The following is a 27,346-nucleotide window of genomic DNA, read 5'->3' on the forward strand; positions in this document are numbered from 1 at the left end:
GAATGCTTCAAAGGTTGTTGCTAATTCCACAGTAAGAGCTTAAAACACAAAAGTTCATTGTGAACCTAAGTATGTGTTCAGCACTGTGCAAAAAGTGTTTTTCTATTAAGCATTAAAGAAAAAATAAAATTCTTAACAAAACTAAATTTGTGTTGGTTTAACTTGAAACAGGATCCAGAAGAAACAAATCTAAATCTTGACCTGTAATCAAATAAATCTGAAAAGTGACTCACATCCCGAAATATTATATTGCATTCAAGGTTAGGACTTGCATGGGCCCAGTGCAGTTATATCAATGTCCAGCCACTGAAGTGGATTGGAAAGGCCTATCTCAAAGCAAACCTGTGTACAGGAAAAAAGTAATGTTTAGTGTCTGGATCAGCATTCATTGAATCTCTGGAAAGAATCCTACTGACTGTGAATTGTAAAAGATGAGTAGATTTGAACTAGAAGCAAATTTCCAGCTCTGCCTGAGATTTTCTTCTCCTTGGGTAAGCCACAGAGAATCTGTGCAAAATAAGAGGCCTATTCCATGGCCAACTCCATGAAAAACACTGTGAGTTTCCCTTCCTTAGTGAGGTACCACAATGTGGTGATGGAGATGTTAAAATAAACTATCAAGTCTGGCAAACGAAGAAATACGAACGGTTGAATTTTATGGTTCTATTCTAGAGTGGGAGAAACAGTGAAGGAAAACAGCATTTACCCAGGTTGGAAAAGTGATATTTTCCAGTTGCAGATGAAGACATAGCTGAAGGAGAAACAAGCGGAGACTGACTGCCAGTGTCTTGCAGGCCTCCAGTTGAGTGGGAGCGCAGCCATTCCTTGCCTTCCTCCTGACTCGTCTGCCGGGATGATGGAGTATATCTGAAAAACCACAGCTGACATGCTCAAAACAATGACAAGGTGACAGTTCAGAAAGAAACAGTTGCCACACAAATACCCTTCACCACTTAGACAGAACAAAACTCTTGGAAAACATCAAGTCTAATCAAATGACTATCACCAGTGATTTTAACAAGGTGAAATTTACCATCTTATTACAACAGAAAAAGTACAGGACAGAAGCCCTTTTCCTCTTCATCCCCCTCCCCAACACAGCATTCCCTTCCTTCAAAGAGATGATGATAAACCATAGAAGACAGACAACTGAGCTGACAGGCAAGGACTTCAAAGCTATAGGAAGTATACAGGTTGATGCAAAAGCTCAGAAACTGTAATGGTAAGATGGGGAATGGACAGACTAGAAGCCAAGAAATGTGAGTAGCTGCTTACAAAATGACATCTGCCACAGATCATGAGGGCAGTTGGTTACAGGACAGGAGTGAAGCAGATCAAGAACTCTGAAAAGTAGTTTGCATTGGTAATGACAGCTACTCAATCATACGTGCGGTCTGCCGCTCTGAATGATACCTGGCATTGTGTCCTGCCCCAAACTAGGGGGAGGGAAAGGGACAGGAAAAATACACAATTAGCAGAAACAAGCACTCTGTAAGGAAGAAGTCTGGCAATGAAATCATTCATCAACTGCTTCCTATGGCAAACCAATAAAACAAGTGCAACTTTACACTTGGGTTAAGAGGGAGAACTGATAACTCCCGGGGCCTAGCCTCTCTTGGCTGGGCTGGAAGAAGGGAAATTCTGGCAGTTGTAAGTATCAAAATATGCAGGTAGTGTGGGTCTTAACCAAGAGATTGTTTTTAGCAATGTCTGCAACAGCTTGCTTCATTCAGCACAATATCCTGCTGAGAAATGAGCACCTTCTTTATCACTGTCGTGAGCCATCAGTGTTCCCCAAACAGCAGAGCAGAAAGGGATTTTGATATTCTGGCTTCAGGCTTGTGAGGCACAAGTATTTCTGCTTAGCAAGCAGATTAAATGAACATGTAAGTTCTCATGTTGTGCTTGGGGTTTTGTACAATATTTTACGTCATTAAAACATCTTGTCTTGATTAAATATTTACTTCCTTTCTCCTTCAAAAAGACAGCTATGATCTTTGCTTATTAATGTGGTAGAGCAGAGTTACCCAGTGGTTATCAGATCAGAAAGATGGCAAAATGAGAATTCAGGATTTGGGTCTTGGACTGGGATCTCTGCATATTAAATCAAACTGACGGTCTTTCTGGGATAAGTTATCAGGCTTATATGCCTATAAGCTGTTTTCCCACTCCATTTCATTTTCAGCCACCATTACCTTTGTACAGCCACAAACCTCAATTAGCCCAGTGTACCCTTGCAGGGTCCCCTTTGTGCCTCTTTCATGTCTTCCACCTTTTTCCTTCTCTCTGAATCCAAAATGATTATTTTGGTATAACAGAAAATTTGATTAAATTCTTATTAAGGCACAGCTAGTGCAGAAGAGCAGAAGATGATCTCTAAGTGATATCACTTAAGCATTATCTTAAAATTTCCTAAACTATTATTTATCAGTAACTTGAGAAATTTAATCATGTAATTTCACGGACTGAAAGGGTTCAGAGTGTCTGTGTGCATGTACATATGTGATTGCTTGCCAAATCTCCCTCCTGGATTAGGGTGGTAGGCTTCTGTGACTGATGAGACCAGAAAGTGATCCCCTATTTTAATTATGGAGGAGAGAAAAGCTTGGATATTAAAACTAGCATTTTCTAACCCTACCCTTTACTGTATCTTCAATACAAATTGCATGAGTGATTTTATTTAGAGCTCAAGTTCAGATCCACCTCTAAAATCTTGTTTTTCTCAATATTTTCAGCAATTTGTTTCATTGGTTAGTAAAAGTATCTTGTTCTGTAATTTTAGCTCACAAGGATTCAATGCCCTTTAAGATTCACTACATAAGGAAACTATCCTTAACAGTATTCACTTACATGATACATCTTGAAAGGACATTTATTCACTAGGCAGACTTGGAAAGACAAAGTCCATTGTTAAAATCTACATTTTCTGGTTTGAATATAAATACCAAGAACTCTTGTCAACAGGATCAACAAAAGGAGAAAGAAAAGGAAAGACAGTGTAGAAAAGGTTACAGAAAAAACAGAGAAGCAGCAGTCATGCTCAAAAAAAAAATGATACCTTAATCCCTTTTTGGGCAGTGTATTTCTGTCAAGCTGCATGCTGTTAAAACAAAAAAAAATCCCTAAGGACATAGAGTAAACAGGACTGTTCAGAATTAAAAATTTTTAAAGGTCTAGATTTGTGTGTATAACAGAAGGTCATTTAACGCTTTTTAATATATCTTTCATGATAAATGCCTGACTTGTTGGAGGGGACAATAGGACATGGACTGCTGCACCTTCATTTTTCATCTAGACATGCTCTGGGCTGGGTCAATAGTAATTTGGAGACTGTCCAAGTCAGAAGGAAGTCCTTAGAATTTCCAACCTTCCTACAGCTTCACCCTGCAATCTGTGTGAGAATCATATGGTCACAGTATGAACCTTTATTTTTCACAGTTGCCTATGATAGGCCAATAGATTTCCAAAAGAAATGAAGGTTGTGGCACCTGCTAAGAGACAGCATGGCCTTGCCAGAAGCCAAATGACAGTTCTGCATGTAGAAATGCGTGCTAAACATACAGAACTTTGGCTTTCTATTGTTGTTGGGCTCACACAGTAAGGTGATGGTGGGGGCAATGAAAAGTGGCACTAGATCAATGTTATTTCATATTCATGCACACATAGTGGCAGAGTGGCTGATTACCAGAAAGAAATCTATGGCTGGAGTTTTCCTAATTTAAACCCCATCACTAGAAGGGCAACCTCTAGCTTTCCTTCAAATAAGTGTCATTTAGGCATTTCCCTATGAAGACCTGGTAGATCAATCACTGACTAGTGTGGGCTGAATTTGTACTAGTCATCATCAAGTAAGTGTTGCAGCGTTTTTTTCCCCTAAGAACGTAACTTAGTGTCACCATAAGGATTAAATTGCAAAATGGCTTTAGAAAGTTTCTGTATTACATATCATAATCACACCTCTGAGAGCAACAATAACTTAGGACCCTTCCTACTCAAGGAAACTCTCACATCATTATTAAAGATCATTTGTATTGTACTGGGTGCCCTGCTGTCATGTAACCTTGATACAGGCAGATAAAGGCAGTGAAAACAGTGTTCATGCCTGGTGTCTAGTGGCCCCACCATTAGGGCTCAGACTAATGGAGGTAAACCACTCTTATCACCAGAAAGTTTTATAGGTAATTTTGCTAGTTTAAACAAGCCATTGTTCAACATGGGGAGAAAGCAAATGGAAGGAGAAATTAGCAGGATTTCAGCACAGGCCCACCTATCACGATCCATGTGAGGGAAGTCCTTTATAAGACAGAGGGCTACCTTCACAGCATTTTGCTCCCAATATAACTAAAAGAACCAAGAATGGTTGGTAAAAAAAGAACATAAATTTGTATGCATGATTCATGTAGATTTTAGTTCTCTGCAGAGAAAAATGGGGCCTGGATGTTTCTTTATGTACTTTTATCAATCTCTTAATTTCAAAACAATAAACATAATTGTAATAACACCAGTTTCTTCTGCAAATGCTTCAAACATCTTAATGAACAATACATTTGCTAATATTATTTTAACTTGAATTTTATATCTTTCAAAAATACCTATAGCATTTTATCTAAAAATAAATAGGCAATCAGTGCTCCTTTAAACCAATCCACAAGTCAAAAGCAAGTCAGTCATTTAAGTAGCCTACTAGTGACCATAACATTTTGCTAAAAATATCTGTGAATTCAGATACTCAAATGAAATGGGGCTGAATATTTTTCAGTGTTAGCATGGAGTTATTGCCATTGCATAAAAGTGAGCACCGCAAACATTCATTTTTAAAACACTAAATCTTGCACAGATGCTCCTAGATTTCAGATAATTACATGAAACCATTAACCATGGTTCCATGTAACTATTAATTCAGACTGATAACTCCGCATATCTTTTTAGTATCTAAAAGCATTCTTACAACAAAAGCTGGACATATTACTTCTACAGAAACTGCACTTCTGATAAATAGAACTGAACTAACCTAGTGCTCAAAAGATCTCTAAAGCTGATATGAAAAGAAATATCCTTTCCTGGTTCAAGTGGTACATACATGGACCTCTGTCTCTTCAGCTCAAAAGAAATAATATAAAGTGAGGATGAGATGAGAATATCATAGCATTCCTGATTTGCCATGTCAGCTGCGAAAAGCAGTCTTGCAGGAAAATGCATGCAGATGTAGGCTGAAGTTATCAAGCCTGTTGTATTGCTGTCTTCTTTTGTTTCTTTTGCACTGCTGAAACCTCTGAAAATTTTCTTGGGGGAAATTACAGGAAGCCTTGTAGTTCTCAGTTTCCTACCTATCCTTTGTGTTGAGGTTAGCTTGGGAAAGGGCCATAAAGCCATATCCTTGGGCTATATCTAATTGTTGCAGAGCTGTTAGGGAATAAAAGAAATTATTGCAAGCTAAAAAACACCTAGGGAGGTCTAGGACAGGGTGGCCCAAGATGATATGGATCTTGTAAATTGGTTTCTGCAAATGGCTAAACACACAAGATAACGTGACACATGATATACTGTTTCACACCTTAAAATGATGATAGTTAAAAACAACTGTAGGTCTTGAAGAGCTTAACTGGATTTCAATGCATTTTCATGGCCCTTAAAACTAAATATTCTTTTAAAGTAAATCAGAAGAAGCCAGTCATGTAATTAGAAACCACTTCCATTCTGCTAATCTTAAAATGCAGTCATTATCACTGATGAGCTCACTTTTGATTCTTATATTTCTGCATTTTTTATGCATCTCTTGCTGTGTCACTCAGACTAAGCAGAAGAAAAACACAAATCTGCAGTGCCCAACAGCAATAAGGGCTCGAAAGAACTACTTACTGGTGATGTGTCCACCTGGAAAATGTTATCAATTAAATCAATGATATTTCACCAGTTAACCCCAGTAGATGGTTTTATTTTAGAATACAAGTACCTGTTTGATTATTTTAATCCTTCTAAATTGCTGTAAGAGAAAATATAAGTGTTCTCCCACATAGGGAGTTACCCTGCTAGGACAGTGGAAATAGACTTTTCTAAATAACTACTGCTAGCACAAAACCAGCAAAGGTCCTGAAGGAGATGCAATTATTGCTGAAAAAGCAAATAGTATTTACTGAATTCATTTTCTGATTGTTACAGTGCAAAAGAGTCTCATTGAATGACACAAAATTTGGCTGGAGTTAACTTTGACACTGTGTCAATACAGCAGTGGTCAAAGAGCTACGTGTTCATGCCGTACCATTGCTTCGTGGGGAGCCTGAAGAGTGGGTGCAGGCAATGTCTGATCATCCCTGGAGGGATGTGTGGGCAGAGACCTTGCAGACTTGCTGTCTCCATGGCAGGTGACTGCTTTTTGGGAGGCAGCCAAGGGCTACTGTCCTTAGCAAGAAATGTAGATGCTCTTTCTGGTTACATCAAATCATTCCTAAAACTTGATGTCTCAAAGTCTTCAAGTTAAAGCTTTCACATGAAAAAAACAGAATGGGATAACAACCTTCTAAGATTTACATGTGATACTTTCATTTTCAAAATAATGAGAAAATGCTTTGTCCCATCAAAACACTACCGCTTAGACCCTGTTTTCTTTCTTGAAAATAGCCTCATAATTTTGTATCTATCTGTGGAAGTATATCCTGCCCTATTATATCCCTTCTGGCTAACATATCACTGATCATTAGTTTTTGAGAAGTCTTTACCAAATGGTCAAGCACCTTACTTTATTTCCCTCATTTTCTTATGCAAATGTTATTTGAAATAGCACCTAAAGCTTTTCTATGTCCAGGATGCCTTATTGTATCTACTAATCCCTTTCCTCTACTCACAAAGACTGTTTCCCTGCAAATAAATTAAATTAGTCTTATTTAAAAGGTTGTTAATCCCATATTATCTGTTACTTAGCCCATTTTGTTAAATACCTTTTGTATTTTTCCAGGAATAGAGGCAATGTGGCCTTGCCCACAGTCCCCTCATCTTCCAGCCCATACATCCTCCTCACTCCTGCCTTAGCACAGACCTTTTGAAACCTCTTCTTCAGCCCTCATGACTGCAGGTTTTTTTCTGCAGGGACTATGTCTGAAGCAGTGAAGTGAAAAGTTCATCAGGACCAATAAACTGGAGCAATCTTTTGACCTTTTCATTCTTTCTTAGCATGCTTGCCATTAGTGATGTTTAGCTATCAAATTACAGTTAATGCTTCAGTGAAGCAAACCCGCATTTATTTGTATCATCTATTATTAGCTCTCCCCTTTCAGTTTCCCCTAGGCTTTCTCTGCATAGACTCAAGTCACTTGCTAGCTACGCCTCATTTTGTGATTTGGTCTTTCTGATTTTGTCTCTACATTGTATTACTATATCTCACTATACAGACTGCTTGTTCAGTCTTTTGCAAGCTCTATAGTGACTGAAGAAAAAGAATAAGCCTCTGTGCCGAAAACTCCTTATGCCGTGCAAAGCTATAATTAATTTTGCCAGAGGCATCTCAAATATAAGCTGAGTTTACAAAGGAAAAAGGATATAATCTGCTGTCAAACATATCTAACGGTGCAAACCAATGCTTTTGTTGTGCAAAAAATACTTTGCTACATGTAGGTTTTACTACCGAAAATAACACAGCAATTGTAACATGCCTTTCAGAAAAATCAAACCGCTAAAACCCTGTTGGGGCTATAATTCAAGGAATGAATTTTCTCTAGGTACATGTATCTGTTTTGAGGCCAGATCAACATAATAAATGTCTCTCTCTGGACCCCATCATAATATCCCCATATGGACAAATATGAAAGTTAAAAATATTGCCAAAGGCAAAGCATTTGGAACCACTGAAATTAAGTCACTGAATAAATACATGAAGTATTAGTAATGGGGGATGCTCAGGAGCTGATGCCAAACCATTAACATTTTAAATGTGATATTAAACATCCTCTGCATAAACACGATTTTGGGCATAAATTCATAATCTTCCACATCATTCTATTGACTTCACTACCCATACATGTAGCAGTAAATATTAATAGTGGTTTTTATACTTTAAGTACTAATTAGTAACTTTCTAAGAAATATCGTCACATTCAGTTCATGGAACACAATGCAAACTAGTATTTAAAAATTTAAGGCACAGTGAAAAGTACAACTTACTCATGTATCAACATATTTTTAGCTACTGTTGTTAGCATATGTTATATTGGTATACACATGTTTTATTGTGTTGTAATTATATTAGTGAGAGGTGTGATTTTAGCTGATATAGTAATACTTATGAATGTAACATAAGAGGATAAAATGTGTGGAGAGTTTACATCTAGATTTGGCAAAGAGTTGTTCAGGGTTTTGGTTTTGTTTGTGCTTGTTTTGTTTTTTTAATGCCGATTCACTGAAAGGGAAATCTTTCCATGGAAAGGATTGGTATTGAAAAATCTCTGAGTATATATAAAGGGAAAAAAAAAATCTTAATGTTGTATGTAAAAGATCTTTTTCCTTTAAATCATTGTGTGCTAAACAACTAAGTTTAACCTTAAAATTTTTAAAATATTTCCGACTGACTCAGTAGAATTTACTTTTTTGGATCAAAGGTTAATGAAATATTTAATACTGCCATTTCAGTCCCCAAGTGAGGTAAGAGTTTCATTGTCAAATGCTGAAAACTTTTACAGGAAGTGAAAATTACCACCTAGCAAAGATTATTTTTTCTTTCTTGCAAAAGTCAAATAAATGTTTCACAAAAAAAAACAAAAATAAAAATCTTGGTACAACTGTGCCAGAGTGGTTGCACCTCTTTATAATATAACTTAAACTGTAAGACATCTGCATATCGCAAAAAAAACATTAACAGAACAAACAGAGGAGAACCCTTTCTTGGTTTTCTTTGTTCCAGACATTTGCCAGGACTATGCGTACAGTGAGGGTCTTCTTGTAAACTGTCTTGTAAACTTCTTGTAAACTGTCCCTCTGCCAGTGAAACTGCATTTTAGTAAGGATTTGTGTAATGATTGCCATGTAAGAAGCAACTTATCAGGACTAAGAATTTTAAGGCAAGACTGGTAGGCTGAATGTAGGGACCCACCAGCTCTGCCTGTGCTTTGAGTTAATGGGAAGAAAACTGGTGGGGTCCTACTGCTGAATAAAATTTGTCAGCAAGAGGGCAGTGATGTGGTTTTCAAGCTGCCAGTTGTTGGGACAGCAGGCAGATACAGCATGACAAAATGATGTGACTGTTTAGATTTGCCTTTAATCAGACAATTTTCCCTTTTTTTCCCTGGTTGTTCTCCAGAACAAGGGAATTAAAAAAAACTTTTAAAGACAGAAAAAGTGCTTGTAAAACTTAAAAGGCAGTCGATTCCACATCCAATGCCTTTCAGCTTTCTTTTCTTCCTTCCTTGCTTTTTTATATAAAGGACTAAGGTGCTAATTAAACAGTGTCCCTTTAGGAAAACAAGTGGAGGGTTTGTACTTTTGGCTCCTGCCCGTTTGCCTCTCACTGGTTCTGTGGTCACTGTACCTATAGGCAAGCTCACCTTTCCGAAAGAGTAGATCTGACGCTTCCAGTCCTCATGAGCAGGCTCTGAACCTCCTGAGTGCTTGTTGTCAGTCCAGAGAGAGAGCCATGATGGCTAAGAGGAAGGTCAATAGACTCGGAACTGGTGTGAAGGCTAGTCATGGACTGGTAACTTGGTGTGTCCTTACTGCCCGCTGAAGAGCTGCTCAGGTTTGCAGCCCACACAAGACCACCTGATGTGAAAGAGTGCACTGAGGCGGGACTGGAAGCCAAGGAGTGACTTAAGCTTACAACATCTGCATTTAAGTCCGAAGGTTTACTGAAGAGGGGGCTGCTGCTACCACTTTGCCCACCTGCACTGCCCATGCTGCCTGTGCCCGAGGATGGCGATTCCAGGCTGCCTTGCCGTGCCAATGTGGTACTAGGGCTGGGCATTGCCGATGTGGGTTTCACACCTTCAGTACTGGGTGCAGAGGCAGCTTTACCACTTGCCTTGGCACCAAACAACCTAAATGTAAAACAAATAGCTTTAGAGAAACTGATAGCCACATTAAACATTCATGGCGTAACATCCTAAGAGCCAAACTACACATTTTTAATTACTGCTACTAAAATCATGCCTACCTACTTGTTCAATCGCATCGCAAAATTAAATTCACTTAAACCGTATCACAATAATCAGGGTTTGTTTCATTAGCAACAGCTCTCACTCCTGTTCAGATGTGCTCTTTGCACATACAGACCCTCCCAGAGAGAGGTAAAATAATCACATTTTCATCTTATTAGTGCATAAACAGATTACACTTTCACCCAAATTCAGTAATTAAGCGTTCCCACGGCTAGGTCATTAGCTTTTAAACCCCTCACTTCTCAAATCAGCTACGTTGATTGCAACAAACACTTGCAAAATCCTTCATAGCTTAATAAACATCTAAGTATCTGTGTAAAATTTCCCTCCCGTTGTTCTTTTGCACAGATGGTCATGCGGTCATTGGTCATGTAGTAACCATTCAGACAGAATAAACTGCACCAGAACTAAATGGGCTCAGTTTTTCTCCAAGGGTACTCATGACATAGGTGTATTTCACGAAATTGCTTCCAGAAATTCTGGAGAAGAAAATTCAACTGTGATGATGAAAAAAATAAACCCCCAATCCGCTAAAACTGCTGAAATAAAAGGGTCATGTGATGACTTAATGTCTTACTGGAAATATTTTAAGCTGCAGTAAAGGTGCAGCTCATAAATCAATAATAAATAAATGCAAAACTTATGGTGATGTAAAGTAAGCATGGTTAATAATGTAAGAATCTGTTTCACATATTGCCAAGCCTACAAAAATCAGCTGCAACATCCCAGCAGTCTGGAGATGCTGTTTTGGTAGGTAGGCACAAGAGGGCACTATTGGCTTTTTCTCCAGCGGTTCAAGTGCTCCATTCTAATTCATATTTCATCCAGATTTATATTTCCAGAAACGTTAAAATGGGGCATTTATAATTGACCATTTAGCTTTGCTAATGTTTGTGATGAAGGATGTAACAAAGCTGCTAAGATAATGAAAAGTTTGCAGCTGGAGCTGCCAACAACATGAAAGCGAATACTTTATTATAAGCTATAGAGCTCTTCAGTTCCCTGACCAGGCTATGGCATTGCCTGTTCCAGTAAGAGAATGCACCTGAACACAGTGTCCTTCTTCACATGTCATGTGCCTGAACTTAGAATCATATAGTATCTTAAGTTGGAAGACACCCATACAACATCAAGTCCAACTTCCAGCCTTCAAACCATTGTTATGGGAATGCACCTAAAACGCTCAAAGCTCAAGGAACACACATTTTAGTTCTGGGAAAGTCTTAGAGAAATAATCATTTTGGGTGAAAAAAATATTGCCCTTTTATTTTTTTTGTACTTGGCTCTCTGTTTGTGGCAAATTATGCCCTGGCTTTTTGTCCAGTACTTCAAGACACTGAAAGTCCCTGCGTTATATACTGCAACTTCAGGAATTCATACAAAAGCACTAACCTTCGAAAGGTGGGGGAGGCGATATCTGGGTATTTGGATCCCGGCTGCCTAAGTCCTGGTGTGCCAGAGGCACTCGCCGAAGTTGGGCTGGATTTAGGGGAACTGGACAGAGAGACACTCTCAGAATCGGACACGGCAACTTTCTCTTTTTCCTTGTCTGTCTGGTTGATGGTGACAGGGCTGGACCGCCCAGACCCAATCTTGCTTGGCTCTCGTAGTTTGCTGGCAGCAGCACCTGCAGACTTGCTGCTGACATTGGAGTCAATGCTGCTGGTGCTGGAGCGGTGGCCACCCCTGCCAGGGATTCCACTGCCGCTGGATTTTGATGGGCGAGGCAAGCTTCGATACTGCAGAGTTGTCTTGGAGTTCATGTGCAGGACACCATCATCCTGGTTCTGGCAACCATCTAAGCTTGTTTTCCGCCCTGCGTTGGACTTCCCACCAATGGCTGCAGATTTGGGAATTTTCCCTAGAGTTGCTGACCCACTTGTGATGGTTGCTCCACTAGTGGTGATTATTGTAGAAGATCCCATTCCAGACTTCTTGAATCCAAAGGACCCTGTAGCAGTTGATCTGCCAATGCCAGAGGGAGGCTTTTTTCCTTCATCACCACTACTTTTTCCCGCATCTGATGGAGAGCGCTGAATGGAGGCTCCTTTCAGGGGGGGCTTCACTTTTTCTGAAGCTTTTGCATCATCTGTTTTTCCTAAATGAAAGTATATTTGAAAAGGTCACTTGTGTTTAAGCTGGAATGTCTCAATATCCACACTATATGGCTGCAATTCCAAAAATGAAAAAATGCACAAATAGAAAACTACTGTAAGTAAACAGACTAATTTAGTCTTTAGTCCCTCATCAGCAGTCAGTAGCAGGCATGATACATCACAGGTAAACATTAGGTGTTAAGAGCTTAAAATTCTCCCAGGAGCTTCCAGTTTCCTATATAGCTAGAGAACACATGTGTAGAAAATTATCCTGAATGAACTCTAAGGAATTTTATTTGGCCTTTTTTTTTTTTTCTGTTAATAACATTTCTATGTGTAAGAAATAATATTTGAAAATACAACATAACATGTAATTAACATTTCCAGAGGTATGCTATTAATTATGCATGTAGAAATTAGTAGTACTTACTGAGTTCTTTAGTTTTCACTGATTACATTTTTTTTTTTTTAGCTTAAAACTAAGCTTGTTATGGTTTTAGTAACACAAAAATATCAGGGAGAGATTATATTATCATTGTATGTATATATATTGATCTATAACTACAACAGTTACATGAGTTAGTCTTTGTCATATCCTTCATATCTTCTTAAGATTTTTGATTTTCTGAGAGGCTGCCTTCAGTACTGCACTGACACATGCCTATACCATATATTTTCACATAATATTATTGTAAAATTCAGAGAGGTTTAATAAGATATTCTCTTCTATCTTAAAAGAAAATCCTTAGTTTACAAACAGACAAAAAATACTGTTTCTCTTTAATCTCTCTTTAAGCATCTTTTGTATGCTCCTAATAAGGAAAAAATAACAAAGTTCTTAATTCACTCTTCAAGAGAATATGAAAGTTTTGGAGGTGCGTGGCCAAATTTCTCTGAAGGAACTAAACTGTAGTAAAGAGCAACTCCTATAAGTCAGAACTAAATCCACCCATGTTTTTATCCAGTGGACATTTTATGCTGCACGCACACACCAAGGTACAGATCAGACTCCTACACAGCAAACACAGACTATATCATTGAAAAAAAAAAAAATAGGGTCTCAGCTCTTTGTTGCGCAGCGGCTGCCTGCTCATCTTCAGCAAAACAGATCTGGGAAACTTAGTTTGGCAAGCAGTACACCTTTTACTATCATATGGTTTTATGATTCTATGATTTCTGCATTCATTTGACCACTGTCTGTGGCAAAGCTCCTCAGGGATCTTGTAGAGCAGAGGCTTACCAGTGTTTAGCAGAAACATTGCATAGAAAAAAAGAGTCTCACAAAGGATTTGAATTTATTCTGAGATCTTTGTTAGTTGCCTTCATAACTGCTGGTTAAAGCATGCTCACACAGGATTTTGTTGGGACATGACAAAGGTCTAGAAAATGTCCTACAAAGAATTAATATTTCCCTAGTAAAATGATGGATTACATGGTCTTTATAATGATGTCTTCCACCAACTATGGATTTTTACTTCAAAACTAGATTGCAGAAGTGGTTAGTATTTCTAAGAGGCCTTTTAAAATTAGGGAAGAAATCATCTAGCACTGAAGAAAGAGAGTAAAAAGATTTTTTTTTACAAGTTTTTGACTCTTAACAGTGAACTACAGAATATGTGCAGTATCTTGAATGTGACAATTCAGCTTTAGTTCAGAAACAGTGATTTTGAGTCCCCTCCCTTGAGCATTGTCTTTTTATCTCAGCTTCTAATCTTTGTCCATTTTTATGCATATGTTCAATTATCAAAGGTACAGGTTTTCTAAAGGACAACAATAAGACACAGATGAGTCCAAAAATACTCAATTCCTTAATACAGGTTGACACAGTCAAATGATTGTAAAATAAAATGCAAACATAGGTTTTGTTATGGATATATTAATGCATGATTAATAAATTATTAGTATGCAGTGTAGCAAACTAACAGTTGTAGAGATGAACAAGTTAGTATATTATCACAATTTTGGCTTGCAGCCATGTATGAAAAGAACTAACAATATGCTTACAGTTCCTCATGTCTGTCACACATTTATAATAGCCATTTTTAGCCCACTAAAGATTCTTGACTGCTTATAGATAAATTCTAAGTATAAAGCCCTAATTTTCAATGCTGTAATCTGAACTGCAGAAGTTTCCTACCTGGAGTCTTGAGTGCACTTGTTCCTGCTTTTTGCCTGGACTGAGTTGTTCCTACTTGTGCAGTCATGCCTCTCCTCCAGGATCCGGTCTGTGAAACAGAGAAAGATGCTTTCTGGCCCCCCTTCTCTGACTCTTCAGACAGCCCCGAGGGAAGGCCTTTCCACTTGCCACTGCTGTCTACACTGCTGTCAAAGTCTTCCTCAGGCTTCTTCAGCTCTTCAGTGCTGCCCCAAGTTTCACTATCTGTAACTGAGCGCTTCTCTGAGTCTGTCTTCAGCTACAAGAGATTTGCACAAGAAATGGTCAATCTTAACATCTTCAGTATATACCGGTTTGTCAAATCACAGGCATGGAATAGAACAAGCACATTGTATTTGTAGCAAGTGCCATTGAAACATTAAAACCATTCCCATTTGTGAAAGACATTTTTCCTTTTTCTTTTATTTTCAAAATATTTCAACTTGTTTCTGCATAGATAAACCATAACAAAGTGAAGGTTAATTTACTCTGGTCACCAGTGGTGATGCCTTATTGTTCCTCAGCTCCCTCTGAATTTCAGAAACAAATCGCTGCACTGAGAGGTTTTACTAAAAACTTGAATGAGGGAGTTACTAAATATACTATTAAAATCACCTCAGTCTCGTTTCTCACCTTTTCCCACCTAAGCCTTCCACTGACCAAATTAGGAATAACGTTCCAGCAGCAGTATGTTGTACCACCCAGTAAGCAAGGAAAATGCCTTCAGCAAAATTATCAGTACTACAGTACTGATCAGTACTATCAGTACTACTGCATATCAGTACCATTTCTACTGGTTTGTTTCCATTGCAGTGAATTGTTTCCAACAGGAATCTCACTCTAGCTATATCAGCTAGCAGAGTACCCAGAAGAGAGGCTTACACAAGCACTACCCACCAGCAGGTTGAAGGTTAGCAGCAGGGTCACGCTTACTCTGAAACTCAGACCCATGTGGAAGTTGACCCAGTGAGGACCTAACACCCCTGCGGTATCTTCTTTCCCTGGGGTGTGATAAGGGTAATAAGGATGTGTTGCAAGGAGTAGCCCAACAAGGCAGACAATGCAGAAGCTGTGAAAGTGGCTTAAATAGAAATGTTGGAGACTGACCCTACCCTCTGTGTTTGACAAGACGTTCATTCTTTGTGGTGACAGGCTGTTTGTTGTAAACCTTCCTCCTGTGTTTTCCTGCAGCCTTCTGACCTCAGCCTCAAGCCTTATTTGCACATTATCATCTAACCAGTCCTGCTTACCTCTGTCCCTCATTAACAGCAAGAAAAGCGGTGCTGCTCCCAGGTATCCTCATAGCCTTATCCCCACACAGCCAAACTAAGCAGGCCTGCAAACTGGATCACATTCAGGGAAGGGCTGTTTATTATTCTGAGTTGTAACATCTCCCCCACAGAGCCCTCTGGTTGTTTCCTGAGCACTGGTGTCATATGTAGGATTAGTATAGATTAGATGACCAAAAGAATAATCAGTGGCTGCTTACATATTTGTTGTTTGAGACATATAAAATGCAAAAGCTCTCTGCACTTCTGTAATCTCACATGTGCTTTGAAGACGTTAGCACAGATCTTGGGTAAGGACTGATGAGAAAAGAGCTTACCTCTACATCTAGACAAATATTGCAGGGTCCTTCAAAAGAGAGTTTTTAGTGATGTTGTTACAACATGTGTAATGTTCCCAGAACTTTACTCAAAAATGTATAGCTGTGTGTTTATAACTATTCATTTATAAAGTAAACTGCATCATTTCCAAGAAATGACAAGTATAGTACTTTCTAAAAGCCTCTCTTCACCATTATGGGATCCAAAAAGCAATGTTAATACTCTTTAAATAAGAAGACAACAACAAAATATGCAATTTCTGCCTTAGGCTATAGACAGCTTGCACTGCTCCAATAACTTAAAAAGCCTGCAAAAGAGATCTCTGAGTTACGTAAGTATGCCTTACACCTGGAGAACAGCTGGCAAAATACTTACATATTCTGCTCATCTCAGCTTCTGACTGAGATTGCAGGCTAGCATGAAGTACAGTGTGTTCTGATTAATCTGCCTGGAAAAGACAGACCTGATAAAAGTCTGTTCTTAGCCTTCATAACATAAAGCAACTCTGGCAGAAAAGCAACATTTGAACATGTGCTGCATCTCTGTCTATCACTGAACAATTTGCAAATAATATCTGGTTGTGCCACTAGAACATGAGATCTCTCAAAGAAAAGACCTGCAAAGAGTTAAATAGTCAACCTGAGATCTCCTGATCATGATGATGATGATGCAGTGCAACAAGTAAGCAGGCCATCACTATCGATGTGAAAGGGAAGAAGCTGATCTCCAGTTAGCAATCATGGGAGATCCTGATGGGGTAGGAAAGGTAATGGTAAGCACTGAAGAGTGCTTGCATCTGTGTAAGTAACTTTGCATCAGTATGATGTTTGTCTGAAATATGCCCTGGTGAAGATTAAAATCTTAATTCCCACAGCAACTCTATTTCCCTGTCATCTAGGGGAAATGACAAATACATGTTTTTCTCCTGTTGACAAAGTCTGCCACAGTTACATCTACAAAACAGATCTCCGAATTTCAGGCACTTGCTGCCTGCAGGAGTCTATATGGAATTAGAAGTGTCTGTCTCGTGTCCTGAATACTTGACATGAAATCACTGGAGGAAACAGCTCTCCCCCTATGCCAAGTGTTAAGTCTTGAAGTTCCCTGCTTGTAAACAGGAGATGACATGGAAGAGGATACTTCTCTATAGGGACTAACTCTTCTGTTTTTCTTTTTTGAGGGGACTCAAGTCCTATGAACATTCTCTATTGTGTTTTTCATCAATTGCAATTTTAAGGGAAGCTGGGAAGAAACACTGGGATACCTGACACAAGGGCTTTATAAATGTATGTGTGCGTGTGTGTGTGTGTGTATACACGCATACATGTATATATGTATTTATGTATACAGCTTGCGGCTTTATGCTGCTCAGAACCTTGTTTTGACTTACATATTATTCCCTTGTGTGCCCTAGGGATAACTGTTATTCCTGGACCTGACTGGAGAGAAGTTCTGCCACCAGTGGGCTCCTTCCTTCAGCCTCTTTAATCCCAGTGGAGAGAACAGAGAAAGGACAGTATAGCCTATGTCCTTCTTCCCTGACATTCATCAGCTCATGAAATAAAAAATCTATATTAATTTAAATTGTGCTATCTTTTCGCTGAGATAATCCAAATGGAATGAAGTGAGTAGAAATTCACGCATCATGGATCCAGTCATATTGTGCTTTTTTTGTATTGGGTGCAGCAGGGGCTGGGGGCTTCCTGAGGCTGGGACCAGTGGGGGCTGCCCTGGGGCAGGCAGAACAGGGTCTTGTCAGCCATAACCTTCAGCAGTGATATGTGCCCTGCAAGCAGGGCATCTGAGATGTCAGTCCACAGGTCAGGGTTGGGTCAGTAGGATCCACGGACTTCCTACACACAAGTGTGATAGAGGAGTTTCTACAATATTAGTATTTAATTTGTTTCACAGGCATTGATACTGTGTGTTCTTCTTTGTTATCTTGTATGCTTGCAGGGTGTTGCAAAAAAAGGCAATGAAAAAATACTCACCTGGGCATGAGTGTTTTTCCTTGAAGAGGCAGTTATATTGGAGTAAGAGCTGACAGATGAGGTGGTATTCAAATCATCCGTGCTGAGGTTGTCAAGAGTGTCACTGAGGCCACTACTAACTGAGCTGCTGTCATCCCAGCTGCAGAGAAAGGAGCACATCTACTTTACATACCGTGTGTTGATCGGCAGAAAGCATCTCAACATCAATAGACACGATTATTTATTCTTCTAAGAGGTTTACCAGAAAATTTCCAGTGCTATTTCCTAATGTACAATGTATATTAGTTTTCAGACTTATTAATTAATTATTGACTCATTGTCAAGTGGTTGCTAGCTCAATTAATGGAAGACGCAGGTGCCTTTTAAAAAATTAACATCAGCTGTAAGTGTAACTTACTAGAACAGGTTGTTTCATGCTTCATTGCAATCACATTCAGTACACTGGCAGGGAAATCCATTAAACCTACCTGGTGTTGCTAGCCAAAGCATTATTAATGGCTTGGAGACACCTGATGGATTCCCAGGCTACAGAAAAATAAAAGGACTATCTCTTCTGCAGCCTAATCAACTGTCAGCAGGAAGCCAGTATTTCTGTAAGTTTTATTTTCTTGTCTTCACCCTTTGTCTAGTGCATGCAAGGTCATCAAAATAGGATTCCCTGACAATACAGTCACTAGAGCTGACAGAGAACACAATACACATCTCTCAAGAAGCACAGGCTGTCAAGTCTTCTGCTTTGGGAGATTAAGGCAGAGGATATAAATGAGAGAAAGGCTACTTTTATACAAATGTCATTTACCTACTCTCACAAAAGCCTTGCTTTTCCATGGAAGGGAAGCTGATCTGTGTTTCTCAGACCCTTCTCTACGCAATTGCTATTCCATGGTGTTACATTATGACTCTTAGTTTATTGCCATATACTCCCAGTTTTGCTGCATCTCCACCTGTCAATCTTTTTTTGGATTATTCCCAGGCCACAGAGTTTGAAAACCATTCATCTTATCGCTTGCACTAGGATTCATCTCCTATAGTTTTAGCTATGTAACAGTTAGGCATCTCATTTAAGCTATCTATTTAGGTGTACTCTCTAACCAGCACAAAGAAGCAGGCTCCTTTATGAGGGAATTCATCCTTACTTAAAATATCTCACATTTGTGGGATGAACTGTCCACTGAAGGTGCCTTTTTATGTCTTTCCCTCTCCTAGAGAGGAAAGGGTTGGTAAAGCCTGTTCTAGACACATAACTTCTGGAGAGGCATAGCTAGGTGACATGTTTATTCATGCTGGTAAAGTTCAAAACTTAAGAGATAGTACTTAATATCCTTAATAGCCATAATCTTCACATTAAGGATGTGCATTTTGCTGTTTCTAAGATAAATCCTCTGAATCATGGATGACTTGTATAAATCTCTTCAAAATCACTGTTTGTATATGCTTGATAGATTTTTTCAGCTAACTGACAAAGGCTCCTCCCTATCCAGCAGCTCAGCTCAGCCAGCTGGGTGTTGCCTAGTTCTGGGTTCAAATCAGCAAACAAGAGAGCAAGCGCACAGCCCAGCACTCCCTGCTCTCATCAGGAATGTACATAACAACACATTTTTTGATAACACAACCACATACTATTTTTTCTCTAGAAACGCTTTATTAATTTATTGTAAGAGGTCAGCTCTAGGGGTGAATCTGAATTTTGCATTAAAGCAAGCTGCCTTCTGTCATTTTTCAAAGAATTTGAAAGACTTCTGTAATGAAAGGGACTATGTGACACACAGTTGAAGCCCCTGGTGTACCAGACTCCCCACAACCTGTAGGTTATTAGCTGACTGCTTTAACCAACATTTTTAATAAGCCAGACAGCAATACAGAGCTTCTAATTTTCTTTAGAACCTACCTTGCAAAGACGTAACACGTACAAATGTATGCCTTCAATCTATAGTTTGCTGCAGGGGTATCTTAAAATTTAGGTTACTTATGTCAAAAAACAGCAGCTTTTTTTGGCCTTACTATTGCTGTACCTCAGCTTTCTATCTGTAAAATGGGCACAATACATACACAAATGAGTTTGAAATCACAATCTCTGCTGTGGATATTCAGACACTACGCTAAAAAGCACGTTAAAAGAGTCTCTCTTCAGAAAAATGTTCAAATGACATATGAGAAATAAATTAAGGGGATGCACATGATAAATAACAAGGAATACACAAAATGTGAAATAACTGCTTTAAAACTGAACACCCTCAATCTAAACTTTATATAAAATAAGGACTTTAGAGGTTAGGAGATACTGTTGACCATACTATGATTGACCAAAAAATGTATGTGCACAGGAAATCTGAATTAAGGTTACACTGAGTGCTTTACAACCTCATTGAGTTCACACAGCACAAGTAACATTCAGCTTATCAACTTTCTGATTCTGATAATTATTCCATCATTTCAGTCATTCACAAGGCTGAATCTCATCAGGGAAGCTGTACTGCAGTAGGAATGTCCCTTCTCCTTGTGGGCTAGAACAAGCATGCCCAACCAAGTAATAGACACTGAGGGGCTTCTGCCGCATCCCCTGGTTAGATTTATGGCCACTGTGTTACAACCTTCATCCTGAAACATACCTCATGCTCTTTCAGTTTGCCAAGGCTCTTTGCAGTAATGTTACCAATATTCTTTCCTGCTTAGAAGATCTGTGTTTTAATTTGATGAACACATTTGCCTATGAGATTATTAGCACTAGCTAAAATTCAGCTCTAATTCTAGCCTGTATCTTTTGAATCTGAACAGTTCTTGCTCATTTTGAACCAAGAAATAACCCTTCTTCTGGAGAACACCTCCACATTGTCTCTAATTCCTGAAAATGCTGAAAGTGAATATTGTACACATCCTTATTCTCCACAAATTGCTCCAGATGCTTCAAGCAAAGTTCCGGCCCCTTGATCTCATCAAATACTCCATGAAGTTGAGGAATATAGCCATCTATACAGTTGGCTAGTCTTCACTACCACTCTCTGTCTCTCTTTCATTAGTGTGTGCTAATACGGAAAAATCTCTCCATAATAATCCTGTCAGTGACCTTTCTATCACATAGTTGTTCTAGAAATAGCAAGGTGTCTGAAGTCAAAACACCCGGTGCTTAACATCAGTATGTAGAACTATGAACATATTCCCACAAGTATTCCCTCAAATGGAAATATAAATTACACTCAGCTGTGCTCATTACAATTCTGTGTTTGCTTTCCACAGGTATTTGTTGGGTTTTCTTTTGCTTGAAAATAATAAAATCCTGAGTTCACATGCTGAAGTATATGGGCCAAATGAGGAATATTTATATGGCATAAGACATTATTTCACACAGCAGGTGGGCAAGCAACAGAGCTCTAGGGCAAAGATTTAATGAAATAGGCCAGATAATACTTGATCATACCCTATATAATAAAGACCTGCAGAATATGCAACAAATTTTTCTAGATGTTTTGTGTGATGGCTGAAAATACAGAATGCACTGCATTGGGAGAGCAATGAATCCTGAAGGTACACAAGAGGAAGTAGTACTAACAACCTGTGTTAGCTCCATGAATACCTAAAATAGTCTCCTTTCACGGTACTTGTTCCAGAAAATCAAAGCAGTCTCTAACTGCAGACAAGACATGGTAGAGTGCCCAACCACAATGATTGTTCCACTTTTCCTGTTGCTATTTTAGCATTTTCCTACAAGCACTCAAACTTGCCATCTCAGTGAACTCCACCATACTGACAAGCTGAGTTAATGCCTGGAATTTGTTTCAACTATTAGCATACTTTATTAATTCTTGAGAGTTACTCCAGCCAAAGTGGCCTAAGTATGCAAATGAAAAAGCTTTTCAGAAGCAGTTTGTCAGACATATGAAGGTAGCAAGACTCTAATCAAAGTGCTATTAGGGTCTGCTGAAAAAGTATGGCTCTTTCAGTGCATACAGCCCCTGGCATAGTTTGAGAAGTTGCTGGCATTTTTTTTTCTTTGGCTCATTACCCATTTTTGAGAGCAGAAGCAAGAACTACAGCTTGGAGAATGCAGCTCTAGAAAACAAAATTAAAACCTTTCCTCTTAAACAACTCATTTCATCAAAATAACTGTTCTATCGAGGAAGGATTGTAACTCTGAATGAAAAATAGCACTTTGTCACATGCTTTGTACTGCACACGAAGGGCTTTAGATCATAGTAGTAGACCTACAATCGTTGTGTATCTTGCTTAGAAACAAGAACTCCTTAGTCACCTTCCTGTTAATGCCGGTGGCACACATGTATTCCCAGGGACTTGTGTATGGATTTGGGATCCAGGGAATCTGAACACATTTAGCAAAACCTTTACTTGCTTTCCAGAACAACTCCAAGCTTTTAAACTTTTTAAAATTGTTCATTACCATAGTGACTACAAAGAGGGCAGTGCCCACATGTACTTCTGCTGCTGGGGAAAATGGTCTTAAAGAGAAAATAAGATAATCGAGATCATGACAAAAGAAGGGGCTACATAATATATAGGGCTAAAGAGAAACTTGACTCCTGAGTGTGTGTTTGAGGATCAACAAATATATACTAAGATCAGATCAAAGATGAGCAGTGAGGTGTTATCTATTCCTATGGCTTCACACAGCTGGCTGTTTTATGTCAATGACTCCTCAGATGATGCAGGTGTCCACATCCCTCTCTTACAGTCTCTGGATGTCTGTACACCGTTGCTCACAGAAGCAGTAGGTGTGTGAGAAACACAAGTTATAACTAGTATAGCCTCCTTCCACATTTGCCAAATAACATGCTGGTACACTAGTCTACTGCAGTGGCTAGGACTGGGACACCCTCAGTTATACTGGATAGTTACTTAAATTAGCCAATAGCGCCCTAAAAAAGCAAAATCTCCAAATTTAGCCACCTGTGAAGTGAGCGGCTACCTGGAGTGTAAGACAATTCATGTCACTGATGTGCAAGGTATCTATATTAAGTATGAGTTAGGAAATTGAAGGTTGGCATTTAATCCATTAGTCAACAGACAGAGAACAAGCAGGAAAGACTGGAGAGAGATCAGAGAGGTAAAGGACCCAAACTAGATGCCCAGAGTAGAAAGCTTAAACTTAGTACACCTTTCTTTGCTCACTTAAGCCCTGCAAGAGGAAGACAGAACCCACCAACCATCAGTCTGTGCTTAAGGTACTCCCACACACATAAAATCCATAAAACAGGGAATACAATACATAAAATCAGCCTCCACAACACACTCCATGGAGGTGAATATTGCTTCTCTAGAGCACACAGTGAAGTGCATATTAAGATGCAGTCCAGCCTGCTACTGTCCTGACACCCATACTTCAGGACGTATTTCAGGAGAGTAAGGCAGGATTCAGCCTAAAATAAAGACCTTATAGCTACCCCCCCTAACTGACTTTTGAGAACAGAAATGATCTCTTGGCTCATTAAGAAGAAAAGATAAGAAAATAATTGGACTGTAGTTACTCAAAGGAACTTCTCACTAGACAATCTCATGATTGCCAGCCAATATATCAGCTGGCAAACATTCCCCTTCAAAGTTTAATTCATCATGAATTAATCTGTTTTAAATCCTATGAGCTCAGCTGCTTACTATTCATAAAACAGCTATGCTGACCCTTCACAGACAGATTCAAGATGGCACAGAGTTCATAAAATCAATACTTTGTTTTAATTCACAGACTGTGAGAGCCAAAGCCCAGGCCCTGCACCAAACCAGAAACTTGCAGGGCCTATGAATTTCATTATAGCTATATTATCCTCATAGCTAAATGAAAACATGGCCAGTTGGATTCATACTTCACCACCTTTTCCTCAGCAGGGGTAATATATTACCTGTCATACCTAAACAAGGCAACCACTGAAGCGTTAATCTTGAGTTACTTTGAGGTCATGGACAGAAAATCATGCCTTGTGCATTTTAGAATGAATGCATTCAGCATATTCTAAGGAAAACTGCTTATAATTCAAAAGAACAAATGTATCTGCTTTCATGTAGTATCATTTTGGGAGGATTTTTTATTTCATGTCTGAAATTTTTTTTATAAGAGGATCCAATTAGAAAATAATATCCTACTACAGAAATTACTTCTAGCCCATGAGCACAATTAGAGCAAAATGCATTTGTGCAAGGTCACTGTATTTCCATATTTCTTCTTCCAAGCTTTTAATAAGTGCTTTCAGAAATAATTTGGTTTTAGAGCCTGCAGGAAAAAAAAACTTATGGAAGATTTACATTTCTTGTGATAATTATACATGCCTTGCAAAACCTGCATACCCACACCTCAGGATCTGAACAAGTCTTTGCCATAACCCCTCCTTGTTTCCACTTATTTCTGAATAGAACACTTAAACTGACATGATAGCGACAGCAGAAAGTCATTAACTCCCTCTAAATTTGTAATAGAATGTATCAACAATGAGAAGAAGGAACTTTGCAAAATGGCATTCAGGCAAGCGTTACTTGAATAAAATAATAAATATCCTACTAGAAAGATCTTTTATTTCTAGAATGTAAAGTTCTTTTGCATGAGGCAGATAAAGAGCATTCATTTTTAATTACATTTTGAACAGTCTGTGGAAAATAGTAATATATGGGCTGAAGCAAGATGTAAGGAAGTAATTCCACCAGGACAATATTGTAACAAACCAAGGGAGAAAAGCTTTTGATGGAATTATCTTCCCGCTGCTGTTTATGTTTTTAATACACTGTTTGGATCCAAGAGATGTTGAAGTTTTTAAAATGCAGATACAGTAAGTTAATTAACATCAGTTGAATGGACATAAACAAATTACAGTGCCCATGCAGTTCTTCAGAAGACACAAATGCAGTACGAAACTCTATTCCTTGTTACCTTATCACTTTCAGAAGTAAAAATGTCATTCTTCACCTTGTATATGTCAACTCACATCCCCAAAAGTGAAGAAAGAAATGACATCCCAGAAGCATAAAGAAACATCTCATGGGATCCACATTTGTATTTGAAGGAAAATCATATGGAAACCAGCACCTTCAAACACCCTGAGATAAGCAGAATTTGCCATTCACCTTTGCAAACTGCCAGTCAAGAGCTTTGGCTGGAAGGAGGTACTGAAAAATCAAAGCACTTTACTCAACCTTATCCTTCTGATGAAGTTGAGTAAAGAAGTATACCAAGAAACCAGACAGATCTTCCAGATAGTTCTTCAGAGGAGATCTGTTCCCAGTAATTATTTGCCTGATGTCAAATTTGTGATTAATTGGTAATCTCTTCTGCTGGCATGGTCTCTCAAACGTTAAGAATATTTGTTGTTAGAAGTACCTGTCCTATTTTGGCTTATGTGCAGTTACTAGGATTTATTTTTCCTGTTTGTAACTGATGAAATACAATCTGAAGAAAAAAAGTGTACACAACTACGCTAGCAGAATGATGAGAAGTAAATAACTGCTCATTCTGGCCATGATTCTCATCCTACAAATCTTCATGAAATACCAAGACTTAAACCCAACAGTTTTATTCAGCTTTGCTCTTGGGAGTAAAGCAAGGTTGGTTTTGGTTTGTGAGAGACATTTGTTACCCCCCATTGTCCTTTGCTGAGGATGGAAAGATGTGGCAGACAGAAACTAAAACAAAATTTTTACATTTAATTTGTAATTTCATTTCTTTTTGATTAAATAGTTCTTTACAATTGTAAGATGACTGTACTAGCTTAGTGCAGGACACCTCCTGCCCTTGTCACCCCACTGCAGCAGTTCCTGATAACCTTCTTATCCACTGGCATAAGGTGGTCTCAGAGCTTTCAGTCCTGCACTGACATCTGACGAGCAGGGAAAGCACCAGAGACTGGGACACTCCCCACCACACATGAGCACAGCCAGAAATACAGCCCTTCTGAAAGCATGGGATTAATTTTATCTTGGAAGCAAATGGAAGCAATGGGCTTCCTCCCGTTCCCACCCTCTTTCAATGTAGCTTTTCCCAGCAGGCCCCAAGACAAGGTGCTGGTTTGCTCAGTTTAGCAACAAGTTACAACTGTGGGAAAAGCTGCTAGTTCGATGCCTCAAGGGCTTCTGAATAAAAATCTTTGCCTTTGAAACTATTTAAGAGCTTGATCCACACAAATATTTTCAGATAACAGGGTAAGCCTATTATCTGAAGCCTAACAGGCTTACTTGTGTGCAGCCAGCATCATGACAACAACCTGTCTGAACAGGACAAGTTAAGCAGAACACAAAGATGTTTCTTCTGCTTTTGTTTGCCAGGACTGTTACTCACACTTGTTGCTCTTTTCCCAGATTTTGCTGTGTGAAGACCCAGATTACTGCTTAAGCAGCAAGTAGGAAGGGACCTTCTCCTGCTTCTCCATGACCTTATTTTCAACATCATTTAGTAAGAAATGAAGACTTCAATTCTCATGCTCTCTGTGCATCTGGCCTTCAGGCCCTTGCTCATCCATGATGCCTGGCTGATTTTAATAAAACTTTGCAGAAAACATACAGGCTTAAAAAATATTGTTTGTAACTCTCATGCAAATACACATGAAGAGTCATATGAAGACATATGACTCTCATGAAGTCATACGAAGACAGAGGCAAAGTAGAAGTGTCTCTGAGAAGCAATGTGCAATGTGGATTAAATATAGCAGACATACATGATTCCATAGACAATACCAGACTTCTGTTTTAGGCATATCTTTATTCTCTTTGTAACAAATAGGTCCGTGGAATATTTTTATTCACGTTTGAGATTTGGAGGGGTTTTTCCTGATTTTTAATTCCTTCTAGCCTTCTCACCCATGAAGGTCAGGCTGCTGAGTTTAGAAAACATGGATTTCAGAACAAAACTTATTTGCATTTAGTCGTCCTAGCTTTGATTTGGTTGGTTTTTTTTGGTTTTTTTTTGTTTTCACTTCCCCAAATGTTCAATATATTCTCATTCTGCATTAAAGAGCTATTTGGGCATTTAGATTATTGACATTGGTTAGTTTTAGATAATTTCTGTTTGAAAAGTTTAATGTTATCTTTAATCCTGACTTGTGCCAGGATTTGCAGCAATTTTAAATGCTATTTACTTGCACCTCTTTTTACATTCCTGCTTTTCACATGGTCATTAACAGCAATTATTGAGCCACTGTATTTTAATTCTGTTCAGAGATCTCAACTGGAATCAATTCTATCACCAGAGGTTTCCAAATATATGTATTTGTTATTCCATATACTAGTGGTACCCAATCTTTGTCAGTCCCATAATCTCGTAAGTACTATCTGTGTGCCATGTATTTATCATCTTCCCAATGAGGGTAGGAGATCATTTACTTCAAATTCAGCCTAATCCTTTTCCGATTTTAAGGAGTCTGGAGAAATGAGG

The 27,346-nt window shown here is 38.7% G+C and overlaps 1 protein-coding gene across 11 annotated transcripts in view; it reads right to left on the bottom strand.

The window, feature by feature from the left end:
* NAV3 (neuron navigator 3) overlaps positions 1-27,346 on the bottom strand; it is a 543,191-nt gene that overhangs the window by 49,695 nt on the left and 466,150 nt on the right. For 7 of the 11 annotated variants that reach the window (XM_061454721.1, XM_061454723.1, XM_061454722.1 and 4 more), the window contains 6 exons: positions 17,989-18,127; positions 14,373-14,649; positions 11,532-12,237; positions 9,531-10,019; positions 3,059-3,100; positions 707-867 (listed from right to left, as the gene is read on the bottom strand). In XM_061454721.1, the coding sequence (XP_061310705.1) occupies positions 707-867; positions 3,059-3,100; positions 9,531-10,019; positions 11,532-12,237; positions 14,373-14,649; positions 17,989-18,127 (1,814 nt within the window). The remainder of the gene's footprint in view (positions 1-706; positions 868-3,058; positions 3,101-9,530; positions 10,020-11,531; positions 12,238-14,372; positions 14,650-17,988; positions 18,128-27,346) is intronic. The other 4 variants (XM_061454720.1, XM_061454718.1, XM_061454724.1 and 1 more) reach the window with 4 other exon arrangements.

The sequence above is a fragment of the Pezoporus flaviventris genome, unplaced genomic scaffold (assembly GCF_033815535.1).
Source record: "Pezoporus flaviventris isolate CSIRO_AGI_PZ_B2104156 unplaced genomic scaffold, CSIRO_AGI_Pfla_v1 ptg000016l, whole genome shotgun sequence".
Lineage (NCBI taxonomy): Eukaryota > Metazoa > Chordata > Aves > Psittaciformes > Psittacidae > Pezoporus > Pezoporus flaviventris.